This window comes from Crocuta crocuta, unplaced genomic scaffold (genome assembly GCF_008692635.1).
Source record: "Crocuta crocuta isolate KB4526 unplaced genomic scaffold, BGI_CrCroc_1.0 scaffold445, whole genome shotgun sequence".
In the NCBI taxonomy this organism is placed as follows: Eukaryota; Metazoa; Chordata; class Mammalia; order Carnivora; family Hyaenidae; genus Crocuta; species Crocuta crocuta.
This window is the reverse complement of record NW_027530847.1, coordinates 830,997-857,209: the sequence shown is the minus strand read 5'-3', so window position 1 is coordinate 857,209 and position 26,213 is coordinate 830,997. Positions and strand designations below refer to the sequence as shown.

Genomic DNA, 26,213 nt, shown 5'->3' with positions numbered 1-26,213 from the left:
AATAAAACATTAAAAAAATTACTTTTAAAAAAAAAGGAAAGATTACATATGGAAGTTGAGAATCTGGATATTTTCTTAAAACTTTCCCTACTCAAGTGCCACAGGAATAGAGAAAACCCTTCAAACTAATGATTTCAACCATGCTATCTACCTATATAACGAAGAACCATTGTAATGAATATTTTTGAATGTGTCAAACTTGAGACACCTGATGTACATGTAAAATGGTGCCCTTGGCTCTTCTTTCCACTTCCTTTTTCTGCTCTAGGCATATGTCTGTTTTAGGCAACATTCCTAATGCTGTGATAATAAAGGATCTGAGAGGTTTGCCCTCATTCACTTGTTTTGGATAAGACTAGCATGGGGCACAGTATCATAAGAATGAATGTATATGATTTCCTTCCTGTAAGGAGGCATGTAAGCAATGGGAAAAGAGTTACTTTCTGTGCTGGCCTACGTCTGCCTTGTCAACAGAGAAGAGGTGCAGAATCCAACTGGCAGCTAAGCCACCTTGGCCAAGGGGAACAGGCACAAAGTTCCTGGATCAAGGCCTGAAAATAGCTGGCATGAGGACAGGATGCAATAATAGCCTAGATTGCAAAGCACAAGTCCCATAACCTGAATGCTAGCTCCAGGGGCTTATTGCAGTCTGTCCCTTGGCAGAGTCCAGAATTGAGCCCATTGTAGGTGGTTAAGAACCCTTCTGACAGGTCCCCAAATCCCGTTCCACAAGTTTTACACTCTTCTCCCTCTGTGTCTACCATTTTCTCCTGCCTGTCTAGCATCTATCTTCTTTGTTTATATCCTCTGTCATGCCTTCTTTCTTTCCATGTTTCCTCACTCTGATATCGCTGGTCATATAAGCAGAGAACTTTGTTCATTTGTTCATTCATTCATTCATTCATTTTTTTACCCATTTATTTCACAATTATGTATTGAGTACCCACCGTGTCAAATTTTGTGCTAAGCACTGTGGAGGAAAAAGATAAAAGGATGTCTCATCTGCCTTTAAGGAACTTATAGTCCAGTGAAGGAAACAGATGTATACATATGACTATAATGTTAAAATAGATAACTGCCAGGGCACCTGAGTGGCTCAGTCAGTTAAACATTCCACTTTGGCTCAGGTTATGATCTCACAGTTCATGGGTTCGAGCCCCGTGTCGGGCTCTGTGCTGACAGCTTAGAGCCTGGAGCCTGCTTCGGATTCTGTGTCTCCCTCTCTCTCTGCCCCTTACCTGCTCATGCTCTGTCTCTTTCTGTCTCAAAAATAAATAAAAAAAAAAAAACATTAAAATAAATAACTGCCAAGTCCTTGAAGGAGACAGTATGATTGAATGAACACTGTGAATGAATGAATAGTGCTAAGAGGCAAACTTTCTGGAAAGGAAGATTTGTAATGATGTCTGCTTTTCCAAGTTAATCTATATGTTATTGCAATTCCAATCAAAATCACAAAATCACAAAATGTTAAAATTTGAGATATAATTCATACCATACAGTTTACCCATTAAAAGTGTATATAAGTCAGTGATTTTTGTTCTATTCAGAGTTGTGCAGTCGGCCTCACAACCAATTTTAGAACACTTTCATCACCCCAAAAAGGAACCTCATATTCATCATCAGCCACTCCTCATTTTCCTCCAACTTTCCCCACTGTAGCTCTAGGCAACCACTAATCTATTTTCTGTCTCTATAGCTCTGACAATTCTGGACATTTCATATAAATGGAATCATACAACATGTGGCCTTTTTTCTAGCTTCTTTCACTTAGTGTAATCTTTTAAAAATTCACTAATGTTGTAGCATGTATCAGTACTTCATTCCTTTTTATGCTGGATGATATTCCATTATATCGATATACCATGTTTTATTTATCCATTCTTCAATTGATGGCTGTTTGGGTTGTTTTCACTTTTTGATACCATAAATCATGCTGCTATGAACATTTGTATACAAACCTTTGCATGAGTATATGTTTTCAGTTCTCTTGGGTGATTACAGCTACACTAATATCCATCCTTGGTGGACTTCAACTCTACAGTTCTGAGGATTTCTGCACTTTGATTTTCTTCCTTATGCTATTTCTGGCTTTGGAAAAAATACCCCCCTTTTGGAGACCATATCATTTAGGAGAATGCCCTGAACTAGATATTTAGATACTAGAACTAGCCATAAGGTGACTATTGATATTTAAAATAACTAAAATTAAATAAAATTAAGAATTTAGTTATTCTGCTGCATTGCAGGTGTTCAATAGCTATACGTGGCCTGTGGCTACTATGTTGGATAGCACTGCTTTATTTTTTTTAACCTTTTTTAAANTCTCTCCTAGAAATAAATAAAAATTTAAAAAAATTAAAAAAAAATAAAATAAAATTAATTATTTTTTTAAAAATTTACATCCAAGTTAGTATATGGTGCAATAATAATTTCAGGAGTAGAATCCAGTGATTCATCCCCTACATATAACCCCCAGTACTCATCCCAGCAGATGTCTTCCTTAATGCCCTTTGCCCATTTAGCCCATCCCCTGACCCACAACCCCTCCAGCAACCCTCGGTCTGTTCTCTATGTTTAGGAGTCTCTTATATTTTGTCCCCTTACCTGTTTTTAATATTATTTTTGCTTCCCTTCCCTTATATTCATCTGTTTTGTATCTTAAATTGCACATATGAGTGAAGTCATATATTTGTCTTTCTCTGACTAATTTCACTTAGCATAATACATTCTAGTTCCATCCGCGTAATTGCAAATGGCAAGATTTCATTCTTTTTAATTGCTAAGTAATACTTCATTGTGTGTGTGTGTATATATATACATATATACACACCACATCTTCTTTATCTATTTATCTGTTGATGGACATTTGGGCTCTTTTCATACCTTGGCTATTGTTGATAGTGCTGCTATGAACATTGGGGTACATGTGCCCTTTCGAAACAGCACAGCTGTATCATTTGAATAAATACCTAGTAGTGCAATTGCTGGGTCCGTAGGATAGTTGTATTTTTTAACTTTTTGATTTTTGAAAACATACTGTTTTCTAGAATGGCTGCCCCAGTTTGCATTCCCACCAACAGTGGATAGCACTGTTTTAGAATATTGGCACTATTAATGTGCTAAGTAACCTTCAAGCCATAACTTCCCGTCTGTGCATTAGATTTCTCATCTGTAAATAAGGGTAGTTGTTCATTGAAAGCCTTATCTTCCTCTGGCATTCTAAGTGATTTATGATTCAGTCTTTGGTGTGTGCCTCCTCCCACCTCCTCCTCCATCCTTTCTCCCTATTCACTGTGGCTAGGACAGGAGTACCCAGAGGGAACATTAAGCTGCTAATTGGTCAAGTTATGTTACTCGTACTCCCTGCTCCTTGGTGAAAGGGAAAGTGACTTGAGGGTATACCTACATCTGAGTGCCTCCCATTTGTGCAGTGCATTACAGATTATAGAAAACATTATTTCACATGATTTTTAAATTTTATGTAATCAAAGAATCTCAAAGGTGGAAGAACCTTAAATTTAGGTCACCTCAAACTTCAGAAAATATGAATCATATGAGTTCCTTATAAAATGAGAATTCTAAGGCCCCCTATTCCCTGGAGAATGATCTAGTAGGTTTCAGGGTTTCCCTGGCCCAATCTGTACCATCCTGCACTGCAGCTCTGTGGGGCAGGACCTTGGAGTTTGCATTATTAACACTGTGTGACCATGCTTTGAGACACCCTAGCCTTGCTTGGTCCCAACCATGTCTTTTTTTTTTTTAATTTTTTTTTTTTTTAAATTTATTTCTAGGAGAGAGAGAGAGACAGCGTGAGCAGGGGAGGGTCAGAGAGAGGGAGTCACAGACTCTGAAACAGGCTCCAGGCTCTGAGCTGGCAGTCAGCACAGAGCCCGACGCGGGGCCCGAACCCACTAACCGCGAGATCGTGACCTAAGCGAAGTCAGACGCTTAACCTACTAAGCCACCCAGGTGCCCCAATCCCAACCATGTCTTAAAGTCTGCTCTTTAGTATCCCTGCAAATGCCAGATTGTACAGATCTACAGAGTTAGGAAGCTCCTAAAGGAGTACCTTCTATCATTGAACAGTTCTGACAGTTTGAAAGGCTTTCCTTATATTGAACTCTCCCAATTGCCCCACCTCTTCCATTTATAGTTACATAACACTAATCTGCTTCTATCCCATAATAATCCTTCAAGTCCATTTATTCAGCAAATATTTATTGAGCTTGTCTATATGCAAGTTTCTGCAGGGCACTGGGGATTTAGCAGTGAATAAGACCAACTTGGTCTGTGCCCTTAGGAAACTTACAGGCTAGTAGGGGAGACAGACAATTAAAAAAATAATACAATTATAGTTTGAGAAAAATGCTATGAAAATAAATAGAGTGTTATGATGAAGAATAACAGGAAAGGCTGATGCTACTTAGGGTGATCTGAAACATGACATAGAGCAAATCATTTGAAGAGCTGGGGGAAGAACATGGCATATGCTATCAGTCAAAAGGCTAATAATGTGTTTGGGGTCTATTGAGCAGAATGAGACAATTGCACAAGATGAGTTGGAGAAGATACAATGCATAGTAGAAGTTTGGATTTTCTTCTACTTTCAGTGGAAGCCACCCCAGGTTTTTATTTTTTATTTTATTTTTTATTATTTTTAAAGTTCATTTATTTTGAGAGAGAGAGAGAGAGAGAGAGAGAGAGAGAAACCCAAACAGGCTCCACAATCTGCAGGGCTCAAACTCACAGAACTGTAAGATTGTGACCTGAGTTGAAATCTAAAGTCAGATATCTAACAGACTGAGCCACACAGGTGCCCCGCCACTAAAGGATTAAACAGGAAGTGATATAATATGGTTTATGTTCTTAATAGATTATTCTGGATGATGTATGGATTGGAAGAAGGTACGAGTGAAGTGGGAGGCCAATTTGGGGGCATTGTGGTCATTTAGGCAAGAGATGAAAGTTGCCCAAACCAAAGTGGAGGCAACAGGGACACAGATATTGAGACTTACTTTCATGTGTCTCAATATCTTCTCTTCTCCAGAATAAATAGTTCAGTCCAGATTGTCCTTTCGTAGTAGGTGTAATTCCTTTTCTCATCTGGGTATTTCTCCTCTGGAAGACCTAACCTTCCAGGTTAGATCCTGCCCTCTGTTTCTGTGAAGAGTCTAGTTTTTGCCACTAATTTTTTTCCCTCCAGCTCTTTCCTCCTATCCTGTGCCTTACTTTTCTGCTAGTTAGGAACTAGAATCTCCAATCCAATGACTATCGTATAGATGGGAACTCCAGTCTTCCCTGTCATTAATCAGCTATCAAGTTTTCTGTGATTAATCCATGAACCTTAAGTACCTGTTGTGCCAACTGAACTTGGAAGAGACTGAGAGGAAAAAGACATACTCCCTGCTCTCTAAGAGGGAACTATAAAGCCCCAATAAATGTAATACAAGGTAATACCAATAAGGAAAGTGAGATCTACTCTGCCACAACCCACCATGTGACCTCGAGTACATTAAGTGTCCTCTTTGGATCTCTTTGGAGTTAGGAGACTAAACTGAATGTTCTTTTAAAAACTCTTAACATCTAGGTCGCCTGAGTGGCCCAGTTGGTTAAGCGTCCAATTCTTGATTTTGGTTCAGGTCATGATCTTACGGTTTGTGAGACTGGGCCCTGAGTTGGGCTCTGCACTGACAGCACAGAGCCTACTTGGTATTCTCTATCTCTCCCTCTCTTTGTTCTTCCCCTGCTCATGCACGAGTTCTTGCTCTCTCTTAAAATAAATAAATAAACATTAAGAGAGAAAAACAACTAAACTCTAACACCCTAGAGAGCTTGGGAGCTTGTAATAAGCCAGCATTCTGTTCACCACTTCCTTCTTCTGAAGAGCCAGGGGCCCCAGTCTGGTGTGTATGTCAGAGAAAGAAGACACTTGAAAGGAGTAAGGTACCTATATCAATAATGCATAACTTCAGCCTAGAGCCTGAAAGAGGAATGTACAGTGGTGTGTGTGTGTGTGTGTGTGTGTGTGTAACTAGAAGTGGACTCAGGTAAGCAGTTCGTGTATAGGTTTGTGCTTATCTGTTCCTGTGCACTTTCTTTTCTTTTTTTTAAAGTTTATTTATTTATTTATTTTGAGAGAGCGAGTGTGCTTGTGCATAGGTGAATGCACAGGCAGAAGAGGGGCAGAGAAAGAGGAAGAGAGAGAATCCCAAGCGGGCTCCACATTGATAAGCACAAAACCAGACATGGGGCTCAAACCCACAAACTGTGAAATCATGACCTGAGCCAAAATCAAGAGTTGATGCTCAACTAACTGAGCCACCCAGGTGCCTCTGTTCCTGTGCACTTTCTATGTACCAGGCTCTATTCTAGGTTCTAGGGATGTAGTAATAAACAAAATGAGAATTTCTCTGTTACCATTGAGTTTATATTCCAATGAAAGACACAGATAATATACAAGTAAATAAAATACATGAGATAATTTCAAATAATGGAAAGTTATATGAAGAAAATAAAATAATGATTTGATAGAATTTTGGCAAGGACAAACTGTGCACATAGGTAGGTACATAAGTATGGTGCATGTACTCGCAGATGGGCCCATGTTTGAGTCCTGGGTCCCTATATTTCTCCTTGTTTGTGCCTCTGTGTACAAATGTGCAGCTTTTGTGCCTACAGTGTTTTATATATTAGCATATGTGATTTTATGCATGGGAGTATACACAAACAAGCTGGTATATGGTACATATGTGGGGATATGTGTGCATGGGTGGGTGGTATGTGTTGGCATTTACCCGTAACTGGAGATGTTCTGAAGTTTCTGTGGTACTCATCAGTAGGACAGTTAAGAAAATGGCTTTTTGCCTCTGGTATGCAGGGCTGTTTGCCAGCTTTTCTGTGTTCCTTCCCATTTTAGAGAGCGCTCTGTGCTTGGCTCCTCTTAGCCCTAGTAGGGCTAAGCCAAGGAAAGGATAGCAACTGACTCATCAAGCCAGGAACTGGAAAGAAGCTGATAATCTGTGTAACCTCCAAGGCCTGGTTCCCTGCTAGTCCCTGTCCTTCACATGATGAGGCAAAAGGGTCCTGCCTTGAAATGAGAAAACCTGAGGATCTATTCTTGACTATGCCAGTTATTATTGTTTGACCTTGGCCTAGCTATTATATCTCTCTGAGTTTTAGTTACCTCCCTCTTAGGTACTCTGTGTAGTAAGGAAAGGGAAGTAGCACAACAGCCTGCAGTATTTAGGGAGGGCTATGTGGTGCTGGAGCCTGAAGGAGAAGGGAAGGCATTCTGAGCAGGGGCAATAGCATGATCAAAAGTGTGGAGGCTGGCCTTTGTGTATAGAAAACCAGGAGGAATCCACTTAGAAGAAAATTAAAACTTCTTAACCATTGCCCACGAGGCCCTATGTGATCTGACTGCTGCCTGAGTCTCATTCTTAACCTTTCTTCTTGTTCACTATGCTTAGCCATACTGGCTTCATTACTATTCTTTGACTAGGCCAAGCATTTTACTACCTCATAGCCTTTCCAAATTTCAATGTTCTCTCTGCCCAGAATACTCTTTTCAAGAATTCATATAGTTGACTTCTTCTCATTACTCAGATCTTAGCTCAAATATCACCTCCCCAGGGGGAGGCCTTCTCTGACCATTTTATTTGAAGTAGTTGTCCTGTAATGTTTATCAATATTTAAAATGCACATATCCTTTGAATCCACTGTTTCACTTCTAGTAATTCATCCTACATTTATATTAATTTGCAAATGAGTAAAATTAGACTTAAATAAAGNGCAAAAGTCGGAAGCTTAACCGACTAAGCCACCCAGGCGCCCCTTAAATAAAGATATTTATTGAAGGATTTATTTGTTAAATAAACTATGGCACATACAAACTGGAACTTTGTGCAGATGACAAAGAAAATGAAACAGCATTATAAGTCTTATTGGAGAATGATATCAAGGTATATTGTTAAATTTTTAAAAAACAAAGATAATTGAGCTCTATACTTAAGATTCATATAGTTTATTCGGTGTTTATTATACTCAGTAAACAACATTATATACAGGAGTTTCCTGGGTGGCTTAATCCATTGAGCATCCAACTCTGATTTCAACTCAGGTCATGATCTCATTGTTTGTGGGTTTGAGTCCTGTATAGATCAGGCTCTTTGCTGACAGTAGTGAGCCTGCTTGAGATTCTCTCTCTCCCCCTCTCTGTCTTCTCCTTCTCCTCTTAAAGTAAATAAATCAACAACAAAAAACCATGATACAGGAGTACCTGGGTGACTGAGTCAGTTAAGCGTCCAATTTAAGCTCAAGTCATGAGTTCCGGCCCTGTATCAGGCTCTATGCTGACAGCTCAGAGCTTGGAGCCTGCTTCAGATTCTGTGTCTTTCTCACCCTCACTTTCTGCCTCTCCCCTGCTCATACTCCATCTCTCTCTCTCTTAAAGATCAATAAACATTAAAGAAATTTAAAAACCACAATACAGAATAGTTGTATACCATCATTTGTATAGAAAAAACAAGAATATGTGAACATAAATGTATGTATATGTGTTTCCACAATAGGCCTGTCCCATGGTTAAAACAGCTCTTTCCCACCTAAGGTGCTTTGTTGGGGACTGTGAGGTGCTTATCTCTTTTCTGAACAGCATTAAAATTCAATTTTTTAAATTCAGTTTTTAAGAACATTTTTAAAATTGTTTATTTATTGTTGAGAGAGAGAGAGAGACAGAGTGTGAGCAGTGGAGGGGCAGAGAGAGAGGAAGACACAGAATGTAAGCAGGCTCCAGGCTCTGAGCTGCCAGCACAGAGTCTAATGTGGGGCTCAAACTCATAAGCTGTGAGATCATGACCTGAGCTGAAGTCAGACGCTTTACTGACTGAGCCACCCACGTGCCCCTAAATTCAGTTTTTAAATTTCCATCTTCAGTGATATGCCAAGGACCTTACGAAAGATGCTAACAGTGTAATCTTCTAAAGTGATTATCTTGGTCATTCCACATTAGTTCAGTTGCCCTATACCCTCCAACCTATTAGGAATGGTCCTGTCTGCATATTGGCTATTTCTGGAAAGTTACACAACATAGTACTAACAGTGATTGCCAGTTGGCAGTTATTGAGGAGTAGGGATGGGAGGGGCACTTTTCATTGCATATCTTTTTATGTAGTACCATTGGTATATATGCATTATTCAAAAGATCATAAAATTGAAAAAATGGAAAAAGAATTTTCCAGGGGAATCTTCTTATTGTTAACTCTTCACAGATAGTCATGAAAGTTCATTAAGATACCTTTTTTAAAAAGTATTTCTCATCAGCCACTCATTATTATATCATTCTTTTGTTTTTTAATGTTTATTTTTGAGAGAGAGTGTGAGTGTGCACGTGTGTGTGTGAGCAGGGGAGGGGCAGAGAGAGAGGGAGACAGAATTATTGAAGAGGCTTCAGGCTCTGAGCTGTCAGCACAGAGCCTGACATAGGGCTTGAACCCATGAACCTCGAGATCATGACCTGACCCGAAGTCAGACCCTCAACCGAGCCACCCAGGCACCCCATTATATCATTCTTTATATCCCTTATAATGCTTATCATCTGAAATGATCTTGGCTGTGTTTGTTACTTGTATACTTTTTGCACTATCATTGGAATATAAGCTCCCATGTTGTAATGGATCTTGTTATCTTGTTCTTCAGTTCCTTATTTCTATACATGTATATAGCAGACAGTAGTTGAATAAGCAAATGAACAAATGATGGAATAACTGAAGGAAACCAGGCTGAAGTCTAGAGGAGTAGGAGGCAAGGCTAAGGAGGTAGATAGAAATCAGCTGATGGACTCTGGTGATTCTGAAACTTTAAATATATATCAAAATCACCAAGTGAATCTTTATACTAGCTTTTGATAAAGTGGCAGATTCTTGGGCCCTGTGACTCTGATTTAGTATATCTGTGGTAGGGCTCAGGAATCTGCATATTAATAAGTTCCCTTGGGTGCAAGTGATCTGGAGATCCCACTTTGAATAACACCAATTTAGTCTTGACACAGTGCTCAGGAAGAATCACATCTGTGATATCATTTCTGCTTAATATGTCCCTAAGATAGAAGAGAAAGGACCATCATTCCATTTTACCAACCTAAGTGAGGCTCACAAATGGAAGTACATTGTCCAATGATACAAATCATTTCTTTTTTTTTAAGTTTATTTATTTTGAGAGAGAGCACAAGTAGGGGAGGGGCAGAGAGAGGAGGAGAGGGAGAGAATCCCAAGCAGGCTCTATGCTGTCAGCACGGAACCTGATGCAGGGCTTGAACTCACGAACTGATAGATCCTGACCTGAGCTGAAACCAAGAGTCAGATGTTTAACTGACTGAGCCACCCAGGCACCCCTAAAATGTTAAAGTATCTGACCAGTCACCCCAAGGTGTGATGGCAGATAGTTCACCCTCACAGGACATTCACAAGGAGCCTCGTTGTTACCNTTTTCCCATTCCGTTGGTTGCCTATTAATTTTCTGGGTTGTTTCCTTGGCTGTGCAGAAGCTATGACTGTTCTGTTTTTTGTTTGAAGGAAGAAGTTACCTTCCCTAATGACTGATTCTTTCTGATGTATCTCAGGGAGGGCAATGAACCAGAGGAGACCACCCAGATCACATATCGTGAGCTTCTGATGCAAGTGTGTCGATTCAGCAATGTTCTCCAAAAACAGGGTGAGTGTGGGGATATGAGAAGGGCACTAGAGGGGGCTTCCTAGGGATATCTGAGGACTTAGGGGAAGTAGACAAGAAATGGAAGGAATGGGGTAATAAGGGAATAGAAAAGGTCAGCTGTGCAGTGAGCAGCAGCTGAATGAGAAGGAGCAAGTAGCAACAGGAAGGGTACATGGTGCATGCTGTGTCTTTTATTTGCAGGTATTCGGAAGGGTGACCGGGTGGCCATCTACATGCCCATGATACCGGAGCTTGTGGTGGCTATGCTGGCGTGTGCCCGCCTTGGGGCTCTACACTCCATTGTGGTAGGAATTTGGGTTGGAATAAGGGGGGGATGGGGCTCTGTGGAGGGATGGGGCTCTGTGGAAGTACATTGGGCCTGGATGATGAAGGATCTTATGTGTGTGTGTTGTGTGTGTGTGTGTGTGTGTGTAGGAAGTCTTTTTTTTTTATAATGAATGTTTTATTTATTTATTTTTTTTACAAATAGTTTATTGTCAAGTTGGTTTCCATATAACACCCAGTGCTCATCCCCACAAGTGCCCTCTTCCATGCACATCTCCCCCCCGGNTGATGAGGAAGGATGCTGAGCATCGTTTCATGTGTCTGTTGGCCATGGATGATGAAGGATCTTAAGAACCAGGCTAAGGAGTTTAGAATGTTTCTTCCATATCAGTTATGTAGTTTCTTCTAGGACCGTGGTTTAGAAATCCTGAAGGTTTTTAAAGTGTCTCCTTTCCTTGTTTACTCAGTTTCTAGGTCCTCCTCTCCCTTAGTCTTCCTTCTTTTCCCTAGTTTGCAGGCTTCTCTGCAGAGTCTCTATGTGAACGGATCCTGGATTCCAGTTGCAGTCTTCTTATCACTACAGGTGACTGATTCTCTCACCCCTTTTCCAGAACCTCCACACCTGAAGTTTTGATCTCTAATTAGCTAGTTGGTATTTGTGACTGCTCAGCATAGAGGGTGGGGACTGCCTACCCTTATCTCCTGATTCCACCTCACATGACCCTCCGTCAGCTCAAATCAATTGGAAGAGCCGGAGTCAAGAGGCCTACCTCAGGAAGGGCTCCATGAACATTATGCTCACTAGGGATAAGGGGCTAGGAGTGTGGTGCCTTCCTAAGGCCTGGAATGTCTATTGCTCCCCAAAGATGCCTTCTACAGGGGGGAAAAGCTTGTGAACCTGAAGGAACTGGCTGACGAGGCCCTGGAGAAGTGTCGGGAGAAGTAAGTGTGTTTGGCTCGTTGGCGACTGCTCTCGGTCAACTGGGCTTTTCCCCAGTATCAGATTCCCTTTGTCCCTTCTATCCTAGATGGACATGGGTGGGTCCTGCCAAATTCTCTTTTGAGCCAGCCAGCCTACTGCTTCACTTTTTTCCTTCTTCTAGGGGCTTCCCAGTGAGATGCTGCATTGTGGTCAAGCACCTGGGGCGGGCAGAGATGGGCACAAGTGACTCTCCCAGCCAGTCCCCCCCCATTAAGAGGCCATGTCCGGATGTGCAGGTGAGTCTGGTACTGCTCTGTTCTCATCTGGGCTCAAATTGGCTCCCTCTTCCTGTCTAGGAGGTTCTTAATGTCCTTCTTTGCTTCCTCGTCATAATGCTGAGAGGATTTGGGAGCAATCCAAAGAATGCCTCTGCTGGGGGATTTGACCTTAAGTGTCAGTAGGGAGTCCCTCATAGCTTGGGAACTTAGCATGAGGGATTGTAAGGGAGACTGTATGCTGGTTGGGGTATCCTGGTGGGTACCAGGGACCTTCAGAGCTTGGGTTTAGGTTAAAAATGAGCTTAGTCAACTATAATTAAAAAAAAAAAAAAAGAGAGAGAGAGAGAGAGACAGAAAGAAAGAAACGGGCTGTTCTGTTTGGGTGACTTTGTGTACTGGTCTATGTCTTGGGGTGGGCTACCTGTGTGGTCCCACCATGGAAGGACCAGAATTTGGCCCTCAAGTTACAGCCCTTGTTAGCTTTGGATCCAGCACTTTTAGTGGAAATGATGGAAAAGCCCAAATGTCTAAGGGCATGAAGGATGAAAGCTTCAGGGTCCAGAAGGACAAAGCATTCCTGAGATTCTGTGATTTGAGGGTCCTTGCATGGTCATAGGGCTAGAGAGGCTGTAATACACTCTGGGGAAATTGGAGACTCCAGTCAGCATTGGAGGTTATGAGTATATAGAGGCTGGGAACAAGATCAGGAAAATATAGGTTGGGGAGCCCAAAGGAAAGGAGGCAGCAAAGGTTTGGGACACATTGACCCTTCCCTCCCACTTCCCTATACACAGACCCTGCTCACCACCCTTTCCATGGGCTCTTAACAGGGTAAGCTGAAAGAGAAACCCAAACGCATCTGGCCCCAGGTATCCACCTCTGCACTGCCTTGGGTACTGCTTCTCTGTGTGTTTGTCTGTGTTTCCATCTGCTCTTTGCCTGTTTTCCCCATGGAGGTGGCTGCCAGACCTAATCCCCTTCTCTCTGCCCTGCGGGGTCCTTTGCCATCTAAGTCACTCTGAAGGGTCATGAAACAAAATGGCTGTTTCTACCCCTCTGAACTGGCATAGAGAATGGATCTCAGAAAGGTAGCAACAGGCATCCCATTTCACTACTGCTGCTCAGGACTTTTGTGGGAGAGACGACCAAGTAACTTGTCAGAAAGTTTTTACTATGTACTTAGCTGGGGCAAGAGCCCTGGGAGACAGGAGGAGAGCAAGTAGAGGAGGCACAGAACTTGACCTTAGGAATTTACCACCAAGTTGGGGAGTTGACATGTATTACAAATGAAAACCTCAGTTTTATATAGGACAACAGAGAAGAAAATTCCTAGATGCATTTATATATTACTTTAGGATTTATAAATTGCACGTAAACTCTCTGATGTAATTAAGTGCTAGAGTGAATACAAATCACATTGTAGGCAGTTCTAAGAAGGGAGATTCCTAAATGGGGGCTCAAAGCAGATTAGAATAGAGGGAAGACTGGACTTGGAGTCCATAGATTGATTTTTTTAAAAAATAAAGTCTATTTATTTATTTTGAGAGAGAGTAAGAAAGTGCAAGTAGGAGAAGGGTAGAGAGAGAGGGAGAGGGAAGGAGAGAATTCCAAGCGGGTTCCATACTGACAGTGCAGAGCCTGATGCACAGCTCAAACCCATGAACCATGAGATCATGACCTGAGCTGAAGTCCAATGTTTAACCAACTGAACCACACAGGTGCCCGCAGAGATTGATTTTTAGCTGTATGACCTTGAATAAGTTGCTTCTCCTCTCTGGGTTTCAGTTCCCTTATCAATAATCAAAAGATGATAATACATGCTTAAAAGGAAACCGCTTCCTTTATTAAAACAAAACATAAAACCCATTATCCTCTGAATTTTACCTTCCTCATAGGGTGTCTTACTCTAAATCTTCTATGATTAACCTCTTTGGCTAATGGTAAATATAATCTATTTTCTCTGTTCTCATAGCATGGTGGAGATAGATCTGATTCCCAGGGTATTTTACTTTCCTTTTAAAAGACAGAGACCTAAGACATTTCTCTTGAAAGAGGGTAATAAACTCAGTGGTTAGAGTATAGATTCTGGAGCCACACTACTTGGGTTCAAATCCTAGCTCTGTCACTTGCTACTGTGGAAACTTGGACAAAGTACTTAAGCTCTCTTGCCACAGTTTCTCCATCTGTAGAATAATGATAATGGTAACTTCCTGATAGGGTTTTGTCAGTATATATAATGTTTTGGCACATGGTAACTATGAATGTTAGCTTTTATTGCTTTTTAAAAAATATTTATTTTTGAGAGAGAGAGAGAGGCAGAGAGTGAGCAGGGGAGGGGCAGAGAGAGAGGGAGATATAGAATCTGAACCAGGCTCTAGGCTTTGAACTGTCAGCACAGAGCCCAATGTGGAGCTTGAACCCACAGACTATGAGATAAACCTGAGCCAAAATCAGCCACTTAACCAACTGAGCCACCCAGGCACCCCATAGCTTTTATTGCTTTTAACATAGCAGACAGCCTGGCATTTCTAAAAGGGAAACCAAAAAAGAAAGAAGCTCCTATAATTCTTTTTTTAAAAATTTTTAAATGTTTTATTTATTTCTGAGGGAGAGAGAGAGACAGCATGAACAGGGGAGGGTGAGAGAGAGAGGGAGACACAGAATCTGAAACAGGCTCCAGGCTCTGAGCTGGCTATCAGCACAGAGCCTGACGAGGGGCTCGAACCCACGAACCGTGAGATCATGACCTGAGCCAAAGTCAGATGTTTAACCGACTGAGCCACCCAGGCACCCCTAAGCTCCTATAATTCTTAATATCAGAGACCTTTAGGCCACAGGCTCCTGGACTTTTGTTTCTTGGAAGTGAAAATAATCAGTTATCCAAAAACCAAAGACCATAAGAATAAGGCTTACAAAATCCAGATCTGTTGGTCTGATAATGACAGTCAGAGCTGCGGAAATCTTGGGAGAGCTGTATACCCCATCATCCTTAAGCATTCTTCAAGGGAGCCCCTGGCACAATTTGGAGGTACTCTTTTCAATCATGTCACCTATGAGCTTCCTCACATTCTTCTCCCACACTTGGCAATTGCCTTCCCTGAGCCTATCCTGGTCCAAGGACAAAGGCCAATTCAATTCTTACTTCAGAAAATTGAAATCTTTTCCTGGTTCAAAGCTCTGGGCCCTCATAGGCACACACCCAATTCACAACCAATGGTTGCACCACTAACTGAGCTCACTCTGCTTCCTGGTGCTGTTTATCGGTTCCACACCTGGGGTACTGGCCCTTTTCACCCACAGACCCACAAAAGAAACTGTTTTGCAAGATTACAAGAATCCCCTCATTGCCATAGTGTAACTATGCTTTGTCCTTACATGTACCTAGTGCCTTTTCTAGCTGTACTGTAGACAAGTACCATTTGCCCAAAACAATACTGACACTCTTTTGCTTACATACATTAATGCCCTCATCTCAAGTAGATCACTTGGCAGAAAAAAGTGCCCATGTGATAGTGTGTGTAGGCCCATGTGGCTATTCCACTAAAAAGTAAGGTGTGTTTTAGTGTTTTCTGGGTTATGGGCAGTGTNCTCTTTTTTCTTTTTTTTTTTTTTCTTTTTTTTTTTTTTTTTTTTTTAATGGTGCTTTACTCAGACTGGGCTTGTTATTCTTATGATGTTTATGTGCCAGAAACTTCAGATTCTCTAAAGTAAGGGGCAGAATGTACAGAAAGAGGAGAGTGGCTGGAGAATCATTTGTAATTTATCAAGGTATGTGTTTAACACTTTGGGGTTTTTAAACGAAATATGTACATAGTAAATTGGCATATGGCCATATAATGGGAATAAGGAGTAGGGTGTTTCTCTTACATTATCATGTCTCCCTGCCAACCAGGGCCATTGAACATACCAGAAGCTTATTAATATGAAAGGACTTTGTGATGGCTAAAGCAAACCCAAAACAGTTCTCATTATCACACCCTTAAGTTTATGTCCTGAAGGAGTTCAATGGAACTGAACTAACTTCTATCCTTCCTGACATTCATCAGTCTTTCCCACTCCAAAGGACAATTCAAGGCTTGATGTTTTGCCATTTTCTTTTGATGTTCACCAAATCCTGTGAGACCGTTAAGGAAAGAAGAACTATCCTCATTTTATTTATTAAACATTTTTTTAATGTTTATTTATTTTAGAGAGAGAGAGAGCGCTAGGAAGGGCAGAGAGAGAGGAGGACACAAAATCCAAAATAGTGTCCAGGCTCTGAGCTGTCAGCACAGAGCCCGATGTGGGGCTTGAACCCATGAACTGTGAGATCATGACCGGAGCCGAAGTCGGATACTTAACAGGCTGAGCTACCCAGGCACCCCAGAACTATCCTCATTTTAAAAATAAGTGACGTTAGGTAAAGTGACTTGCCCAAAGTCATATGTAGTTAGGAAGTGGCAACCAGAATTGAGATCCAGTGCACTTTTTGGACAAGTTTAGGGAATCCCAACTTCCCTTAACACAGAGTAGACTAAGAAAAGTGGCTGTTCAGAGAGCTGACATAACTAGGAAAGTTACATAGTTTCAAGAAGAGGCTAGAAAAATTTCAGGATAACAAATTTAGAAGTAGTTATCAAAGACATTCCAGTATAGGGGACACCCCTCTACTGGAGAAGTCGATGTTGGTCCTTTTCAAACCAACTTAAAGCAGATTTTCTGCTGAATGGAACCTCAAACAAATATGTCTGTGGGAAACCCTTTGGTACCAGTGGTATAAAGGTAGGGGTAGAGCTAGGGTACAAATCTGCAGATGTGGATGAGTTCTAGGCATTCAGGAAAAGGTGTTTGGAGCAAAAGCTGTTGACTCTTTCCAATACTAACAGGGGCAGGTGCCCGCTTCATCTGCAGGCTCTAACTAATTGTGCATTTCTGAATTGGGTGGTGTCTGCATCCCTGCTGATAAGCCACTATTTCCATAAGTACATATGTTTGTGTGTAGGCCTGTGTGTGTGTATTCTTCATCCAAAAAAAATTTTAGAGTGTGTATTGAGTGCCAGGCATTTTGCTCAGTTTTGGGGATAAAGAAAAAAAAAAGGAAAGAAAAAGTCAAACATGCCACTGTACCCAGAGTTCACTATTTGGTTGGGAAGACAATAATCAAGCAAACAACAAAAAAAAATAACCGAAAATATGTTCTGTATAGGAAGGAAATAATGGTGTTGTGATCAAGAATAATAACAAGGGTGAGGATGGGATTGGGAAACTACCAGCTACTGTTTAGGGAAAACCCTTCTATGAAGGTGACATTTAAGCTAAGAACTGAAGGATGAGAAGGGACCAACCAGGGTGGCCTCCTCAACCTGATGCCACATAAGGGGAGCTCTCAGTAGGGTGCTAAGAATACCCAAAAAGCCTGCTGTTCTGCTCCTGTTTTCTGTTGCATTCCACCCTCACAGTTCCCTCCCTCCCAGCACCCCTACCTGAGATGACCATCCCAACCCCAGGTGCCAGGTAGGTGTGTTTCTGCTCCTATCTTGAGCTATTTACAGTTCTTCCCTGCCCATTCCTCTATTCCTACCCTTGCAGATCTCCTGGAACCAAGAGATTGACTTGTGGTGGCATGAACTCATGCAAAAGGCAGAGGATGAGTGTGAGCCTGAATGGTGTGATGCTGAGGACCCACTCTTCATCCTGTACACCAGTGGCTCCACAGGCAAACCCAAAGCAAGTATATGTGTGTGTGTGTGTGTGTGTGTGTGTGTGTGTGTGTTGTGTGTGTGTTGTGTAGTGGTGAGAAGTGAGTTTCTGAGGAAGCATGATGATACAGATTTTACTCTCTAATCCTGAGTTTGAGAACTGTCACATTAGCTTCTCTAAATCAAATTAAGACATAAATCCTTGGGGACACTGGGTGCCTCAGTCAGTTAAGCATCTAACTTTTTTAAAAAAAAATTTTAATGCTTTATTTATTTTTGAGACAGAGACAGAGTGTGAGCAGGGAAGGGGCTGAGAGAGAGGGAGACACAGAATCTGAGGATGGCTCCAGGTTCTGAACTGCCCACACAGAGCCCAATGTAGGGCTCAAATCATGAACCGTGAGAGCACGACCTGAGCCAAAGTCTGGTGCTTAACCATCTGTGCCACCTAGGCGCCTGAGCATCCAACTCTTGATTTTGCCTCAGGTCATGATCCCGGGGTTGTGGGATTGAACCCACATCAGACTGCGCTGAGCATGAGACTGTTTAAGATTTTCTCTCTTTCTCTCCCTCTGCCCCACTCCCCTACTTGTGTTCCCTCTCTCTAAAAAAATTTTTAATTAAAAAATTAAATTAATTTTAAAAAGACATAAATCCTCATTCATTAGATGTTGAGCCCAGGGTGAGATAGTTCAGGTGGGGGCTTTCATGAGTGCCCAGGAAAGGAGAAAAGAATCAGTTTATCTGGCTTCACTGTTCCTTGTCCATTCCCTGTGGTTTGATTGAAGGAGAGCTTTGATGTGAACCCAAAGCCAGGTATTCTTACTGGACTCCTAGACAATATCTCCTAGAGTTCATTTCCTTCCACAAGTCACACTATTAACATCTAGTCCTTCCCAGGGCACAGTGTAGGAGCCAGGAACAAAACTGACTCTTCCATCTACTTAAAAGATTTATCATCCTACCTTCCACTCATCCCATCCCTAAATTCTCTCTACATGCTTGAATCTCTCTCAGTGGGGCTTTATAAGCACAATTTTGGCCTCTTTTTTCTAGGGATGGGGTACTGGTGGAGTAAGCAAAGAAGATTACCTTCTTTTCCCACTCTCTGTCAATATATAATTGACTCTGTGCATAAATATGAAACAAAGACACTGTTAGATGTGAGTGTTCTAGAAGTGTTCATGTGTGTAAAAGTGGTGGCTCAGAAATATTATCTTAGGGTGTGGATATGAATGACAGACTGACTATGCATGTGTATGGAGTATGAGATGGGAACATGGAAGAAAAGGGATAGAAGAGATAGATGCTATGAAAGGGGTGCTGGCAGGGCTAGAATCCCTGAGGAGGATCTTCCTCTAGCTCTGTCCAGCCTATGTTTGTTGGTCTGTGGAGGTGAGCCCAAGGCCCCAGCCTGAGGCCCTCTTCTTCTTGCAGGGTGTGGTACACACTGTTGGGGGCTACATGCTCTATGTGGCTACAACCTTCAAGTACGTGTTTGACTTCCACCCAGAGGATGTGTTCTGGTGCACAGCAGACATCGGCTGGATCACTGGCCATTCCTATGTCACCTATGGGCCACTGGCCAATGGTGCCACCAGTGTTTTGGTGAGAAGGGATCTGGGACTCATGGCCACTTGGCCTACTTAGGGGATGGACAAGATGATCCTAGATGACAGTCTCCCAAGGTCACTTGGTCTAGGGACAGGGGGACTTAAACAATGACCTGTTTCCTGGAAAAAGAGGAGTTCTGAGGGAGTTACATATATACTGACTAGGAAGTTCTCTTGGCTTTTCTGGTAAGGGAGTGAAGACATGGGTTTATCAGAAAGGGCAAAATACTGAGTCTGAGGGTTTGGTAGGGGAATTGAGGGACTGTTGGGAAGGACTGGGAATGACCAGCCTTCACTGGGGTCAGTTTGAGGGGATTCCCACATACCCGGATGTGAGCCGCCTGTGGAGCATCGTGGACAAGTACAAGGTGACCAAGTTCTATACAGCACCCACGGCCATCCGACTGCTCATGAAGTTTGGAGATGAGCCTGTCACCAGGTGAGACCCCCTTCCTGGCTACTGCCCCATGAGTGTTCCTCAGAGCTAGGTGCTGGCCTTTGTGTATGGTCTTTTCCATTCCATTGTTCCAACTCCTTGGCCTTAGAATAGGAGAGGGGGCAGAAGAGCCTAGGCATATCTTCCTGGTTCCCAGTGGTACTCAAAACCTTCCTCTCTCTCCATTCCTCTGCCCAAGGCATAGCCGGGCATCCTTACAGGTGCTAGGCACAGTGGGTGAACCCATTAACCCTGAGGCCTGGCTGTGGTACCACCGGGTGGTAGGTGCCCAGCGCTGTTCCATCGTAGACACCTTCTGGCAGACAGAGACAGTGAGTAAAGGATTCAGAGGGCTGGGGCTCAGGGACAGTGCGGGAAAACTGACCCAAACCCTTGGTCTCTGACTTCCACAGGGTGGCCATATGCTGACCCCTCTTCCTGGTGCCACACCAATGAAGCCTGGTTCTGCTGTGAGTGTGGCTCCCTTGCCTAGTCCTGGGCTAGGCAGAAGTAGAGTCTTGGGGCATTTAGCTTAGGCAGAGGGTGGGGAACTAGACTGATATGTGTGAGGAAATCTGGGGCTCTGGGGATCCTTGGGAGAGGTAGAGAGTTGAGTCAGAGTTGCCACTTTCCTGTTCTTGAGTCCTGTCTCCTGTTTGCTTCTAGACCTTCCCATTCTTTGGTGTATCTCCTGCAATCTTGAATGAGTCTGGGGAAGAGTTGGAAGGTGAAGCTGAAGGTTACCTGGTAAGGCCCTGACTGTTGGATGTCTTAGGAGTTGGGGGGAAAGAGTACAGCAAGGAATGCTATACTTTGCTTCAGAGTTTAGAACCTAATCTCTCTTGGTGGGTGCTTGTGGGTAAAGCTCCATGATTGAGAGTTTATCCTCTGCAGAAAGACCGTGAAGGAAATCCTTCTGGGTACTTTGCCTGCCTCTCTGCCTTTTGGCCCACTTTGGCTCTTAAGGGCTCTGCTCAAAGATTCCTGATGATGCCTTTTGGGTCCAGAAAACTTAGTCCCAACTCTTCCTTTGACAAATATTCTAGTGTGAAAGGAGTCTTCATAACATAATGGGAAATCATATAGACTCCAGAGTCAACCTGCTTGGGTTCAGATCTTGACTCTGCCTCTTCTGGGACCTCCAGATAAGTTGCCTAGCACCTCTGAACCTAAATTTCCTCATTTGTAATATAGGGTTATATAATACCTTTGTCTCTTAAAGTTTCTGGATTGATTAGCTAACCCATGTGAAGGATTTAGCACAGAACCTAAGTTAGTGTTTAACAAATGTTAGATGTTATGATTTTTATATTAGTACTTATAGGAAGATAATTTGTCCCCACCCTCCATCCTACTTTATTAAGAGCAAGTTAGTTACAAGGGCAGGATATAAATCCAGGCCTTTTGACTCTTAGCCTGGAAACTTCATCTATCTCAATCTACTACCACAGGATATTATTGATTGGGGCAATAATTATTTATTCACTTTTATATGACTATCTTCACTTGTATCAAACTAGATCTGGTTTCCTGAGGAGACTCAAATTTACTAAATGCTTATCACTAATAGAACACTGTATTAGACAGCTTCTGTATATCATAAATTCAATGCTCACAGTTACTTTGGGAGGTTGAGATTGTTTTCTCTGATTTACAGAAGAGGATCCTGAAGCTCAGAGAGGTAAAGTTACTAACGTGAGGTCGCACAGTTAGTAAATGGCAGATCTGGGATTCTAAGCCTGGATTGTCTATCTCCAAAGCCTGTACTGTGTTCTACTTCTCAGGAAGGGCATTCAGGCCATTTCTCCTCACGTTTGGCAATCCACTATGATTGTCTTCCAGTGAGACAGTGTAGCAGATGTGACCACTGTGCCTTTCTCACTCCCTAGGTGTTCAAGCAGCCCTGGCCAGGAATCATGCGCACAGTCTATGGGAACCATGAACGCTTTGAGGCCACCTACTTTAAGAAGTTCCCTGGGTACTACGTGACAGGAGATGGTGAGCCTTGGCTATCCCTTTCCCACACTTCCCACCAAGACATATATCTTACCCTTCCATCTTCAGGAAGAGTAGTTAGGGGTGAAGAGTAACAGAGAGAGGAACGTATTCTGTGTATCAGTGCCTAATATCCAGGCAGAGCTGTACAGACGACTATAAGAGCAGGTATGAGTGTTGCATGGAAGGTCTCAGCATGGAACCATCTGACTTGGTATATGAGGAAAGAGGTTCTTGTTTCCATTGTTCCTATGCTAAAAGAGATGGGGCATGTGGCAGCGTGTATTACTATATCATGTGCATTCTCATGTCTGGAGCCTGTGTTTGGCCATGACTCAATTCACCAATCCATTCATCCATAACTATTATATTAAGTACCTACTAAGTCTAGGCACTGATCTAAGCACAGGGGATATTACCATGAATAAGGTAGGCAAGGCATCTATTCACAGGGGGCTTATATTCTAGCAAGGGGAGATAGACAGTAAATACAGCAAACAAGTAAATAAGCTTATCTTAGTGACAAGTGCTATGAAGAAAAATAAACAGGGTAATAGGATAAAGGATGTCTGCAGGAATGGCAACCATACATGGGATGGTGAGAGAAGGCTTCTCTGAAGTGATATTTGTCCAGAGACCTGCAGGATGAGAAGGCAGCCAGGCATGGGAAAATTCTGGAGTAAGAGTGAGTGTTCTGTGCAGAGACATAAGCTTCAAATGTCTGAGGAACAGACCAAAGCCTGTGTGGCTGAAGTATAATGAACAAAGGGAAGAATGTTACATGAAGTTGGAGAGGTAGATAATGTAGGGCTTTATGGGCCATGGTGAGGACTTTGGATTTTATCCAAAATCCAAATATGTACAATGGGGGATACCTACACAGGTTGTTAAGCATACAAGTGATAAGAACTAATTTATTGTTTAGAAAATAACTTTGGTTTATGGAGAACAGACTTTAGGTGGGTATCTTAGTTATCTATTGCCATGGAACAAATTACCCCCAAACTTTGTGGCTTAAAATGACAAATATTAACTCACACAGTTTCTAAGGATCAGCAATTTGTGAGTGGCTGTGCCAGTAGTTCTCATGGAGAGCCTCTCATGGGTCGCAGTGAAGCTGTTGGTTGGGGCTTCAGTCATTTGAAGGTCTGATTGATCCTGGGGGACCTATTGCCAAGCTCACTCATGTAGCTGTTGACAGCAGCCCTCAGTTCCTTACCATAAGGGCTACTCATGACATGGCAGCTGACTCCCCCCAGAGCATATAGTCTGAGAGAATGCCACCAACATAGAAGCCAGTGTCTTCTACAATCTAATCTCAGAAACGACATCCCATTACTTCTGCCAAATTCTGTTGATCATGCAGACTAACCCAAGTACAATGAGGAAGAGGACTACACAGGAATCTGAGTATCAGAAAGTGGAAATCAGGTGGCTATCTTGGAGGCTGGCCAGAAGCAGGAAGATTGTTAGGAGGCTACTGCAGTGAGTGTAGCAGTTTGGTAATATGGATCGTGTACCCTACTATGAGGTATTTATTATGTTATGCATTTCTTCTCTTTTGAGGCTGCCGGCGGGACCAGGATGGCTATTACTGGATCACTGGAAGGATTGATGACATGCTAAATGTATCTGGTGAGGGCCAGGGACTGTTTTCCCTTCTCATTAGTACTACTCCCCTAGCAATTCCCAGCCAAAGCCTTCCAAGAGAACCAGGATGTCCTTGGGCAAACCATACTTGCAGTGCAGCATTCAGTTCTGGGTAGAGGTTTTGGAGGAAGAGTTATAAACACTGGAATGTGCCTAGAGGAGGGGAAGCAGGATGGTGGGACAACCGAAGCAGATCATGTGAGAAATGAATGAAGGCGCTTCCCCATTTGACCAGACCAGGACTGCCCTGTAGGCACAGATGGAAGAGGGGCAGAGTTGAGGCTGGGATCTCTCTCATGGCACTTTCTTTCCCTTGTCAAGGACATCTGCTAAGCACAGCAGAGGTGGAGTCAGCACTTGTGGAACATGAAGCTATTGCAGAGGCAGCTGTGGTCGGCCATCCTCATCCTGTGAAGGGCGAATGCCTCTACTGCTTTGTCACCCTGTGTGATGGCTACATCTTCAGCCCCACCCTCATCGAGGAGCTCAAGAAGCAGAGTGAGGAGCCTCCCTAAGCAGGGACTGGAGGGACTGTTCTGATGGCCCGGTTACCACAGCAAGTTGCTGGGGGAGGCTAGAGCAAGCTGCTCCCCAAACTACAAACAGATCCAAGGGGGCCTTAGGGGCTGATTGCCACCTTCCCATTCAGTCTCCTCTAGTCTCTCCACTAGGATGATAATTGCTGACATTTACAGAATTCTCTTTGCCACCACTGGGCTAATTGCTTTAAATGCATTAATCCATTCTATCCCTATAATCACCACTGTGAAATAGATCCTATTTTTACCCTCATCCTAAAGATGAAGAAATTGAGGCTCAGAGAAGTTAAATCACTTGCTCAAGGCCATACTGCTAATAAAGTGGGATTTAAACTCTAGCAGGTGGATTCTTAGAGTTGGAGTTCCGTGAAGGAAGACTGAGATAAAATGAGATTAAGAAGTGTGTTAAAAAGATAGAAAGACCAGGCACCTGGGTGGCTTAGTCGGTTAAGTGTTCGATTCTTGATCTCAGCTTAGGTCTTGATCTCGAAGTTGTAGGTTCAGGCCCCATGTTGGTTGGGCCCTGTGCTGGGCTCTGCACGGAGTGCGGAGCCTACTTTAAAAAAAGAGAGACAGAAAGGCAGTGACTCTAAGAATGATTCTGTGGGCAGGGCCTTGAAGAGGAAATAGGTGGGGAACAAAGCCTTGGTTTTGGGAATCTGGCTAATGATACTGAAGAAATGCTTAATGATTTGTTGGTTACAGTTAGAGAAAAAATTGGCCCCATTGCCACACCGGATTATATCCAGAATGCACCTGGCTTACCTAAAACCCGCTCAGGTATGTTCAAAGGCCTTAAGTGATTGGGTTTGGGATTGGCAAGGCCTAGTGGTGGCAGAGTGTGTGTGGATGGAAGCCATTTTGGCAGGGCTGGAGTGGGTCAGTGCTATCACCACATAACCAGAAGGCTGTGGTCCCCTAGGGAAAATCATGAGGCGGGTGCTTCGGAAGATTGCTCAGAATGACCACGACCTGGGGGACACGTCTACTGTGGCTGACCCAACTGTCATCTCCCAGCTCTTCAACCACCGCTGCCTGACCATCCAGTAAACAAGACCCTGCCCTTCACCCAGCCTTCCCCTTGCTTGGCTTTGCAGTTTCCCCCACCTTCCCTGTTCCCCATTGAGGAGTACTGAGGGCCAGTACAGACCCATACCACCACCCCTGAACAGCTGTCTGGGACTGAGGACCTGTTTTGCACCTGTGTGGAGGCAACTTCCTGTGGTTGCCAGATAGATTGGACATGGCCCAGGTTAGCATCAGCTTACTGAGCCCCTAGACTTTAAGAGCCCTTGGAGCCCAGAACAGGACCTGAAGGTCATGTCCCTTATCCAAGTTAAGTATGCAGAGGGCAAGTGAGGGCCTAAACTGAAGCAGGGAGGCAGCTCTGTAATCCTGTCAGCTCTCTCAGGAAGCACTACTACTTATCTTGGGTATGCATTTGCCATTAGAAATGCCTGTTTGTGAGTCCCAGAATAATTATTATTTTTTTTAAACACTTTGCTGGTTCTGTTCTGGATCAGAATTCCCTTTTGTGCCAGATGGCAGTGCTGGTCTGCCCATTTGCTTCAGGGGCTGTGTAGGCAAGCTTAGTTTCCAGAGGGTTTTCAGATTATTTGCTTCTTTGCTGGAGCAAATGTGTTTTGTTCCTAGGGCCAGAAGAGCTTGTTTTCCTTGTCCTCTGTTCCCATCCTCCCATGAACAGTCCTGCCCATAAAAGACACTCTCAGACGAAATTATTCTTGGCCCCAGTCATGCTCAGGCTCTGTGGTTGTAGGAATAAAGTCTGTGACCTTAAGAAGGTAGTGACTTGTTTTCTTAGGTGGCTTACAGACTGTGTACCTGCTAGCTGTTCATATGGGGGGGGGGGGGGGATGGGAAAGGGAGTGGTTTTCCTCAGGCATACCCCAGTATTCTCCTTCCAGAACTTTTGGTTTGGGGACATCTAGGCAGAACTTCACTTATAGGCCCTTTGGCAAGCTCCTGAATTAAGCAGGAAAGCAACTAAAGCCAGTTCACACCTGTGATGTCCCATCATGGCTGCATTCTTTCCTGGGCTACTGCCAGGGACTCTTTTCTTTGTATGATCCTATGGGAACGTTAC

At 43.0% G+C, this 26,213-nt stretch overlaps 1 protein-coding gene across 4 annotated transcripts in view; it reads left to right on the top strand.

The window, feature by feature from the left end:
• The window catches only part of ACSS2 (acyl-CoA synthetase short chain family member 2), a 72,622-nt gene that overhangs the window by 26,391 nt on the left and 20,018 nt on the right, over window positions 1-26,213 (top strand). The window contains exons 3-19 of one of the 4 annotated variants that reach the window (XM_077769284.1): window positions 10,622-10,713; window positions 10,915-11,018; window positions 11,509-11,581; window positions 11,865-11,940; window positions 12,102-12,216; window positions 13,029-13,067; window positions 17,767-17,904; window positions 19,314-19,484; window positions 19,795-19,928; window positions 20,125-20,257; window positions 20,339-20,395; window positions 20,592-20,672; window positions 21,815-21,923; window positions 23,487-23,555; window positions 23,892-24,068; window positions 24,815-24,889; window positions 25,032-25,910. In XM_077769284.1, coding sequence (XP_077625410.1) covers window positions 10,622-10,713; window positions 10,915-11,018; window positions 11,509-11,581; window positions 11,865-11,940; window positions 12,102-12,216; window positions 13,029-13,067; window positions 17,767-17,904; window positions 19,314-19,484; window positions 19,795-19,928; window positions 20,125-20,257; window positions 20,339-20,395; window positions 20,592-20,672; window positions 21,815-21,923; window positions 23,487-23,555; window positions 23,892-24,068; window positions 24,815-24,889; window positions 25,032-25,159 — 1,771 coding nt within the window. In that variant the 3' untranslated portion in view covers window positions 25,160-25,910. Of the gene's footprint in view, window positions 1-10,621; window positions 10,714-10,914; window positions 11,019-11,508; window positions 11,582-11,864; window positions 11,941-12,101; window positions 12,217-13,028; window positions 13,068-17,766; window positions 17,905-19,313; window positions 19,485-19,794; window positions 19,929-20,124; window positions 20,258-20,338; window positions 20,396-20,591; window positions 20,673-21,814; window positions 21,924-23,486; window positions 23,556-23,891; window positions 24,069-24,814; window positions 24,890-25,031; window positions 25,911-26,213 lie in introns of those variants that run through there. The other 3 variants (XM_077769285.1, XM_077769286.1, XM_077769287.1) reach the window with 3 other exon arrangements.